At 60.6% G+C, this 10,280-nt stretch overlaps 1 protein-coding gene across 1 annotated transcript in view; it reads right to left on the bottom strand.

Moving 5' to 3' along the window:
* The window catches only part of KCNQ1 (potassium voltage-gated channel subfamily Q member 1), a 359,111-nt gene that overhangs the window by 254,845 nt on the left and 93,986 nt on the right, over positions 1-10,280 (bottom strand). Inside the window, exons 5-8 of the mRNA XM_007465957.1 lie at positions 3,420-3,546; positions 2,872-2,950; positions 2,425-2,521; positions 1,712-1,852 (exon numbers count right to left, since the gene is read on the bottom strand). Coding sequence (XP_007466019.1) covers positions 1,712-1,852; positions 2,425-2,521; positions 2,872-2,950; positions 3,420-3,546 — 444 coding nt within the window. The remainder of the gene's footprint in view (positions 1-1,711; positions 1,853-2,424; positions 2,522-2,871; positions 2,951-3,419; positions 3,547-10,280) is intronic.

Raw genomic sequence — 10,280 nt, 5'->3', positions numbered from 1 at the left:
CCCCACCCGGCGGGGGGGGGGGGTGGGCCGGGGGCTGCCACGCCCGGGCCCGTGGAGGCACAGGCCTGCAGGGGGGCCGGCAGAGCTTGCCTTCCATGGGCGGCCTGGCACACTGGAAGCTTCCAGAAAAAAACGCCGACTCGGCCAATATCAGGTGCCCCTCCCCCAACAGGTGTGGACCTCATGGGGGTGTGGGTGGAGGCACACGGGGCAGCTTTCCGCCCCACCCGGACCATCCAGGATGGGCCTCCCTGTGGAGGCTGGTGGGGAACCCGGGGAGAGAGTGAAGCCCTACCCCGCTTCCGGAAGGAAGCAGGTCAGGGACAGACACGGCCAGGGCCCGGCACAGCCACTGCCCGGACCTGGGACCCCTTGGACCTGGTGCTGCCCCGAGGCCTCGGCCCGACCTCATGCAGCCTGCGACCCTCTCCTCTCCCTGGCTGAGCGAGCCTGGACGTCAGCCACCCGGCCCCCAGCTCAAAGGGGCTCCCACCGGCCACCCTCAGCTTCGGGCAGCTCATAGCCGGGCCGGTGTCACCCACTCTGCTGCTCAGGCTGCCCTGGACCCCAGGCACTAGCCCCTGGCACCCAAGCGCACCCCACAGGGAAGGGGGAGAGCCAAGGCCGGCCCACGGCCCAGAGATGGCCCACGGAGCCGGCATTCGGGCTGCACCCCTGCCTTCCCCCACTGCCAGGGTCTGTCCGGGCCGCCTCAGGGCCCCCCGCACGTGCTGTTCCCCGGCCGGTAAGCTGCTGGCCACCCTGCCACTGAGAGCCCAGGACGTGTCTCCCCACAAGGCCCGAGCGGAGGGTTTGTTGAGGGGTGTCCTCTGCGCCCTGAGGCCCACACACAAGTGATGCTGGGCTTTCGTCGTGAGCAGGCCCCAGGGTCCACACAGCTCAGACGTCCTGCCGCTGGCGGAGACCCCTGCAACCACCCACAGCATGGCCACGTGCTGCCCCCCGCGCCCCACGTCTCCCTTCCCCACCACAAGCCTGATCCCTGGAAGGAGCCAGCCCACGCTCCTGGACACTTCCAGGCCGAGGCCAGGGTGCTGGGTGCTTGCAGGAGGGGGACACGGCACGCCCAATGAGCCCAACTTCACAGGCGGGGGAGCCTCCGGGCCCCCAGGACGGAAGCCGGGGCACCTCTGTGTCACCGCTGCCCAGGGCCGGCTACAGAATTTGCGGGCCGGATGCGCGGTCAAAACGTGGGAGCACTTCCCTTTTTCCCAGCATCCCCCGACCTGTCATGGTGGCTTCTGTTTGCTCTACAGAGTCACGCTCCTTGGTGCAGGGATACTTGAGGGGCCAGCACAGAACCTCACAGACGCGGGGCACAGGGCGGCGGAGGAGCCGGTCCCAGGGAAGGCGGGAGCTGGGACCGCGTGCAGCTGTCGTGCCCACTGCACAGTCACCCTCTGTCCTGCCAGACTTGCCTCCCAAACGGCAAAAAGTTCGAAGATAAAAACCTTAAGGACGCCACGGTGGTGACTGTCGGGCTTTACGTGTCCAGCGTGGGGCCCTTTTGTGCGCGGAGCCCTGTGCCGCCCGCCCATCCAACCTGTGCCCAGGCGGGGCTTCAGGCATTTGTGGGGTGGTCTCGAGGCGTGAGATCTTGAGACACCAGAGCCCCAGGGCGACATCCTGGCCCCGCCCCGCCCAGGCCCAGGGTGGGCAGTAGCCGCGTGGCCCAAGGGTCCCGACTTACCACCCCCCACCAGAGGGCGTCCGCGTAGCTGCCGAACTCAACCCGGCCCGACTCGTTCACGGCGTCCTTCTCGGCCAGGTACACAAAGTACGAGGAGAAGATGAGGCCCAGGAAGCCGATGTACAGGGTGGTGATCAGCTCCTGGGAGGCGGCAAGGGAGGTGTGACCAGCCGGCGCCCACGGGCAGCCCTGCGCGCCCACGCCGGGCAGACGTCACAGGCGGCGGGGCCTGCCGGCGGCAAAAGCCCCAACATTTCCCACCAAGTTGACGTAAATGCCAGCATGTCTCACATGCAGACATCTGACTTCAGAAATAACTTATTTTGCCCAGCTCGTCAGTGGCAGTGTTGGGCCTCAGCCTCCAGGAGCGAGGCCAGTGCCCTGGACCACCAGCCCGGCTCTGTTTCCCGCAGAGCCTCGGTGAGATGCGGGGCTGGGCATCACGAAGGGGTGCGGGGCAGCCACCTCCGCCTTCACGGGGCTGATCATGATCTGCACTCGTTTTGGATTTCGGGGCCTCTCGGACCCTTTTCCATGTGGCATTTCTGTCTTTCCATCTGCCCGACAGTCTCCTGTCCCAGCTTGAGGGACGTGGGCGCCGTCTGCCTGGCAGGCTGGGGACACTGGCCCCTCAGGTTGGGGGCAGGACGGCCCAGTTGGCTCAGGCCGAGGCTGGGCCGAGACCCTGTCCTCCCCCGCCCCGGACCACCCACCTGGCGGTGGATGAAGACCACTGAGCCCAGCAGCCTCCACGTGCCCCCCTGGCGGTCGACGTGCAGCATCCTCAGGATCTGGAGGAAGCGGATGCCCCTGCGGAAGACAGGTCGCTGTGCGCCCCTCCCCCTCCCCCGTGCGCCCCTCCCCCCCTCCCGAAGCCCAGGGTCAAGGTGAGGGCAGCACGCCAGGCCCGGGGCCAAACCTGTACATTTCTCAATTCCTTTGGCTCCCAGACCACCTTCTGGGGGCGGCCCCAGGATCACCCCAGTCTACAGATGAGCAGACTGAGGGCCCCAGACTATTAGGTCCCGGCCTGAGTCCCAGAGGTGAGTAAGCGCTCCTGCCCAACTCAGCACCGGCCCTGAGCCTAACCACCGCCCCCCCCAGCACACGGCCCCGCCGCTCTCACACCCCCGCACCGGGGAGCCTGCAGCCCCGCCTACCTGATGGCCGAGGTGGCAAACACCTGCCCTTTGGAGCCCACGCAGAGGACGACCATGGAGGCCACGACCACGATGAGGTCTGGAGGGGACAGCGCCACCGTCACCAGCCTGGCAGCTGGACACCGGCAAGGAGCCTGGCGGTCAGGTGGGACAGGGCCCAACAGCGGGGACACGGAGACAACTCAATGGGGAGACCAGGCCCTCCGTCCCAGGCACGTGCAGAGGCCACCGGAGCCTCTACCTCCCCAGCCCTGTCTCGCAGGCCGCTGAGGGCAGCGGAAGCCCAGGTTGTGTTGAGCTTGACCAGACCCCCTGCCCTGTGAGCAGCCTCTTGGGACAGAGGACCTGGGCGCTGAGGCTGGCTCCTGTGTGGGGGACCTGGGAGGTCACCCCACTGGCCTTGGGATCCGGCCCTGTCACGGGCGGAGGAGGGACTCTGCCTGGTGGTGCTCGTGATGGGGGTCCACCGGCCAGATTCTGGGGGAGGGAGCTCAGCCCTTGCCAGGAAACCTCGGGGTGAAGCTTCCAGGGGGGCAGGTGTGACTCACCGATGATGGAAATGGGCTTCCGGGCAAAGCGCAGCCGGCCCCAGACGCCCACGTACTTGCTGCGGCAGCCGGCTGACCAGAGGCGGACCACGTACTCCGTCCCAAAGAACGTGACCAGGACGATCTCCTGCGGGGACAGAGGGGTGTGAGCTCGCCTCGGGCCCCTCCCCCGTGAGCCCACTGAGAGCAGGCGGCCTGGGCCCCCGTCTGCTGCATCGCCCACCTGGACAGGCCCAGGTCCACCACCGCATTCAGTACCATAGAAAAAAGATTAGACACTACGACCAAGTGGGATCTATACCTGGAATGCAAGGACAGTTCAGCACATAAAAATCAACCAACGTAATACGTGACATTGACAGGACGGAGGGAAAAGAATCACATGGTCTCCTGATCACAGCGGATGCAGAAAAGAGCATTTGACAAGATTCAGCACCTTTTCATGATAAAAACAGTAAACAAACTAGGAATAGAGGGAAGCCCATATAGGAAAACCCCACAGCGAACGTCATACCAACAGAGAAAGGCTGGAAGCTTTTCCTCTAGGATCAGGACCAAGACAAGGATGCCCACTCTCACCACGTCTATTCAACAGAGCACTGAAGTCCCAGCCAGAGCAATTAGGCAAGAAAGAGAAATAAAAGGCTTCCAAATTGGAAAGGAAGACGTAAAATTACCTCTGTTCACAGACGATATGATCTTATGTGTAGAAAGCCCTAAAGATTCCATGCAAAAAACCTGTTAGATCTAATAAATGAGTTCAACAAAGCAGGGTACAAAGTTGATCACAAGAATCAGTTGCATTGGGCTTCCCTGGTGGCGCAGTGGCGGAGAATCCGCCTGCCAATGCAGGGGGCACGGGTTCGAGCCCCGGTCTGGGAAGATCCCACATGCCGCGGAGCAACTAAGCCCGTGCGCCACAACTACTGAGCCTGCGCGTCTGGAGCCTGTGCTCCGCAACAAGAGAGGCCGCGACAGTGAGAGGCCCGCGCACCGCGATGGAGAGTGGCCCCCACTTGCCACAACTAGAGAAAGTCCTCGCGCAGAAACGAAGACCCGACGCAGCCATAAATAAATAAATTTTTAAAAAATTAAAAAAAAAAAATCAGTTGCATTTCTATACACAAACCATGAACAATCTGGAAGGGAAATCAATTTCATTTATACTAGCACCAAAAAGAATGAAGCACTTATGAATTACCTAAGGAGGTGGGACACTTGTACAGTGAAAACTAAACAATATTGTTTAAAGAAATGAAAGACGACAAATAGATGGAAACACATCCCATGTTTAAGGATTGGAAGACTTAATACTGTCAAGACGTCAATGCCATTCAAAGTGATCTGTAGACTCAATGCAATTCCCTCTCAAAACCCTGATGACAATCTTTGCAGAAACAGCAAAAGCCCTCAGACTCACACGAAATCTCAAGGGCCCCTGACTAGCCAAAACAAGATGTGGTCCATCCACACAACGGAATGTTGCTCAGCCTTAGAAAGGAAGGCAGTTCTGGCACAGGCTACAGCGTGGATGGACCTGAGGACGTTGTCAGCTCACTTCCAGCCCTGTCCCCACCCCGTCCCAACCCAGGGAACCCCGCCCTGTCTGGGGACTTCTGCTCACACTGGGTGACAGGTGGCAGGGCCTTGCTCCCATGCCTGGCCTTGCCTTCCCCCACCAGGCAGCCCACTAGGAGGGGGTAAGCGGACACTGGCTCCCAAATATCCATAATTAGGATGGAATACTTATACCATCCAGCTTGTGTTTGGGGCAAGCTCGGGGGATAATGGGAGAAAATGTGGGAAATTTACCGCTTTCCTTTTGCAAGAAAGTTCTTGGTTCACAACGTCAAGTTCTTCAGGGTCGGGGTATGTATGGTTGGGGGCATGTGGGGGATGGCGGAGAGGGAGGGAGGGTGGATGCTCGCAGGCTCTGTGGCCTCAGAGGGTCGTGCTGGCGCCACCTCTGTCAGCTGGAGGGTGGCTGAGCCCGCCGAGGAAGGGACCATGTCTACCTGTCCGCCGCCCTCTCCCCGGCCCCGGAGCGTGCCTGCCCTGGTTGGCCCTGGTTGGCCCTGGACATGGATCTGCTGGGTGAGTGAATGAATGAATGAACGAACGAACAACCGATCAGGCCAACGAGCGACCAAGGGCTCCCTGGTACCAGGGCTTCGTCTTGGGCGTGTGTTTCCCGAGATTCTGGCCCAGCCGGTCCTAAGTGGGTGTAAGGAGGAGATGATAGACGGGAGGCCCTAGCAATGGACGACGGCGTAGGGGGCTAGCGGCTGGACGGTCCGGCTCCCAGTGTTTGGCCATCTCGACAAGGGCCGCAGAGCCACCGCCTCTGGGTCCCCAGGTCCCCGAAGCTGAGACACCAGTGCTGGCATCTTCACAGAGGAGGGGTCACCGGACTGCTGATGGCCCTGAGGGGGCGGACAGAGTCCCCCAAAGAGCAGTCCTCAGGGCCTCCAACCCAGCTCTGCAAATCCATACACCATCGGGCTGATCAATCACTTAGCAGGTTTGTTCTTATTTTGATGCATTATTTTGTTACTTGAATACCTTCCCCAGCCACGTCCTAAGCATATTTGAAGTGGTAGAAATCTTATAAACATCAGGTAAGAGCTTACTTGCAGTTCAGTCTTGCAACAGACCTTCAGATAAATAAGTAACTTCCAGGGCTGGCTGTTGATGCTGCGTGTCTCCCCCTCCCCCCAAATTATCCTGGCCTCGAGCTCAGAGCTACCCCTGCCCTCTTGGGGCTGGCGGGCTGGGGCTGGGGGACTCTCCCTCTGGAGGGGTGAGGTGTAGGAATAATTTAAAACAACGCTAATCCCCAAATCCCATTTGAGTCTGGAATGCAGCTCGAGGCCGGGCTGTGCATAAATGCGGCACCACCGGCATGCTGGGCGGGAGAGAGCCCGGACCGGGGCGGCGGGGGGGGGCACATATTTGCTCCAAGATCAAATGATCCCCACACCGTCAGCCTCGAGTGCTGGGCAGGGTGGCACCTGGGGCCAAGGCCGGGACCTCCGGGCTGGCCGCCGCTCGCGGGCCTCGCTGTGGCCCCAGCCATCACCATATTTTGGAGCCACCTGTCCACTGACCTGGGTGCCAGGAGGGCGGACAGGCTGGCCCGAAGTTCTGGACCTGCAGGGACTCTGGAATTTTTTCACCAGAGGGGCCTGGGCCACCCTGGGCTGGGGGCTGCTCTGGGGGCTTTGACTGGGCTGGACTGTCCATCTGTGGAGGCCAGTGGGCTAGGGCCTGCCGGAGGGCTGACCCCCCCAAGTCTTCCTGTGGGGCTGCCCCTGACTCAGGGGACAGCACCCCCAGTCCAAAGCAGGCTCACGGAATGGCAGGGCTGCCTCCTCTTAGCTCCGGGGAAAGGGGGACCAGCCTCCAGCATCAGTGACCCAGACCCAGAAGGATGACCCCCCCAAACCCCTGCCCCCGGCCACCCTCCCTGCCCTGGGTTTTCTCCAGCCGGCAGGGGCAGGCCTGCAGCTCGGTTGTCTCTGCAGACCAGGCCCTGAGCAAGCCCCGGAGGGGAACACAGAGGCCTTAAGCTCCCCCCCAGAGCCTGCCCACCTCAGCCCCTGCCTCCACACCCCAGCTCAAGCCACCGCCCTGGCCCCATGGCCCACACTAAGGGTCAGGGCTCGCCCTGGCCCACCCGAGAGCCTGCCGCCGGCCCAAGGCACACGCCCCTCCCCTCCTGGGCCCAAGTGCTCTGCCTGGGACCCTGTCCTTCCAGCTCCTCCCCGCCCCCCAGGTCCCCACACCCACCTCGGTCCCGCTCAGGCCCCCCCCATCACACCTGACCCCTCCACTGATAAGAGTCAGCCCAGAGGCCCCTGTCCACGAGCCCACGTGGTGCCTGCGTGCCCGCATGTGAGCAGGGGTCAAGGATACCGGCCAGAGCACGGCCCTGAGCTCTGCCCCACAGATATGGGGAGAAGGGGCCGTCCTCGTGTCAGGGACCTCCGCTAAGACCGCAGTCACCAGAGGGACGAAGCGTTCCCTCCCACCTGGCCACTGTCCCTCAGACAAAGCAAGGTCGCCTCCCAGCTGCACTTGGCCTCATGGACCAGGGACCTGTGAGCCGGCCGGGCGCCAACAGCAGGGCACAGGCCCGAGAATCCCCCGCCTGCGGGAAGCAGACCAGGCACTCAGACGTCAGGACTCCAGGCAGCCACGAGCCCCCCACCTGGCGGCCGTGCCCCTCCTTCTGTGAGTTTCAGAGCAGAGGGTCCTGGGCTCCCCATGTGTCTCACAAGCAGCGGGGTTTGGGGTGGCTCTTGGCAGTATTATTTGTAAAGTTTAGAATCATTTTAAAAAACAAAGTTCCCGAGAAGCAACTCAATTAAAAACTGGGTATGAAACTTGAATAGGCATTTCTCTAGAGAAGACATACAGACGGTCAAGAAGCACATGAAAAGCTGTTCAACGCCACTGGCCATCGGGAAACACAAATCGAAACCACAGCGAGACACAGCCTCACACCCATCAGGACGGCTACTATCAGGGAAACGAGATAAGTGCTGGCGCAGATGCAGAGAAACTGGAGCCTTGTGCACGGTGGGCGGGAATGTAAAATGGTGCGGCCACTGTGGAACAGCGTGGAGGGTCCTCAAAAAATTAAAAATAGAATCACATGTGATCCAGCAATTCCACTTCTGGGTGTAGCCTCAAAAAAAAAAAAAAGAAAGCAGGATCTCAAAGGTATTTGCACACCCGTGTTCATAGCAGCACTACCGACAACAGGCAAAAGGTGGAAGCGACCCAAGTGTCCATCGCATGAACAGATACACAAACTGAGGTCCATCCACACTACGGAATATTACTCAGCCTTACAAGGAAGGCAATTCTGACATAAGCTGCGATGTGGACGAACCTTGGGGACACTACACCCAGTGAGAGAATCCAGAAACAGAAGGACAAATCCTGTCTGATTCCACCCACGTGAGGTCCCTGGAGGAGTCACATCCACAGAGACAGAAAGTAGACGGTGGGGTCCCGGGGCTGGGAGAGGGGAGTGAGTGTGTAATGGGGACAGAGTGCCTAATGGGGACAGAGTCTCTGCTTGGAAAGACAGAGACTTCTGGAGGCAAATGGTGTGATGTTTCCTCAACAGCGTGAATGTACTTAATGCCACCAATCTGTGCACTTAAAAATGGTTAAGATGGTAACCTGTATGTTCTATGTATTTTACCACAATTTCAATAAAAAGAAAGCCTTTCGGTGGCTGCCAGGGGCTGGGGGAGTGAGGAATGGGGGCCACTGCTGACGGGTGCAAGGTTCCCTTTCGGGGTGACGACAAAGTTCTGAAACTAGACGGAGGTGGTGGTGGCACAACGTTGTTAATGCGTTAAATGCACTTGGAAATGGTGACCTGTGTGGCGAGTGTGTTTTGCCACGACACAAACGTCCCCTGCCCCGGGCGCTCTGCGCTCAGGCCTCTGCCTGGACCTTGGGGCCGGCCCTGCGGGGCAGAAACCGCCGTCCTTGAGCCTCTGACTCTTAATCTTTGTGGTCCACTGTTAGTTCACTGTTAAATGAGCAAACGGAGCACAGTGATTGCCTGCAAAGGCCACTCGGGTGCAGCCGCGTCCCCAGGAAGTGAAGCGTAAACGCCAGGTCGCACTGGACATGGGTGGGCACTGGACCCCCGAGACAGTGTGGCGCTGGGCCGAGGGTCCCGGCTACCAACAGGACGCCCAGGGCCCGGCTCGCTCTGCACGAGGAGGCCCCGCCATCGGGCAGACGGACGCTGGGACCCCCGAGCTCGACCAAGTTACAAGTAAGGGGAACAGCCCGCACCCGCCTTCGGCGTTTTGGGGTAACGGCAGTCAACAGCAGATCCGCAAATCCCAAGAGTCAAGATAAAGGTTCAGAAAAGCAGGTGCTTATCTGGGTTTTCCAGCCCCGGTACACAAAGGGGAAAGGGTGCGGATTCCTTGGGCGTTTCGTAATCCCCGTGGCACCACTGCCCACCCCCCGCCAGAAGGGTGAAGGTCCACGCGGCCGTCTTATCTATTGTTTCGTTTTTATCAGCTCGTGAATCCTCATCCATCGGGAGAGTTGTCTGAAGCCCGATGCGTTTTGAGGCTCAGCCCTGCCCGCATCGCCTGGTTCAGAAGCGCTGGGAACGGCCCGCGGAGCACAGCCCCGTGTGACAGAAAGCGAGCCGGCCTGGAGGTTAAGCCCCGTGCATTGCCTGTGCGCAGAGCCCAGCTTCTCGGATGAAAGCGTTTGCTTTGTTGTTTTTGCTAAACAATAAAGGGAGCCCCACGGACCCTCATCGCCCTCCTCCTGGCGCTTAGATGTTACTGCTCTGTTATCTTCATGATGAAAAATCAATTTTAAAAAGAGTTGGAAGGTTAACTGCAGGGAATTAAGCGCTGAGATTTGTGGGGTGGAGGGGTGGGGGCCGACGGAAAGCAGAAATTGGGGTTGAGGACAAAAGGCATGGCACCCTCCCAGGCGGCCCTGTGGATGCCAGACGTGGGCAACTCGGAGATGGGGCCTGGGGGACCCACTGCAGGAGCTCCTGGTCCCTCGCAGGCTTCCGGGTGAGAAGGTCGCCTGTGCTTTCTGGGGTAAACAGGATTTCACCAGACAGATGGGGGAGCCTGATGGAGGGGTGGACCTGGGGGCCAGGCCACGCCACCCGTCAGGGCCAGGGGAGCAGGCCACCAGGGTGAGGTCTCTGGAAGAGGTGCGGGCTGCCTGGCCCTGGCCAGGTGTCCCCATGGGGGCGGGGGCTGGGGTCCCCAGCACAGAGCCTGGTCGGCGGGCTCCAGGGCCAGCTGTTCCACTTCCACGTGGGACCCGATAAGCCACAGAGGGGGCCGGCCT

Source organism: Lipotes vexillifer, unplaced genomic scaffold, assembly GCF_000442215.2.
Source record: "Lipotes vexillifer unplaced genomic scaffold, Lipotes_vexillifer_v1.1 scaffold1094, whole genome shotgun sequence".
Lineage (NCBI taxonomy): Eukaryota > Metazoa > Chordata > Mammalia > Artiodactyla > Lipotidae > Lipotes > Lipotes vexillifer.
The sequence above is the reverse complement of the archived record's forward strand: the minus strand, read 5'-3'. Positions and strand labels throughout refer to the sequence as shown.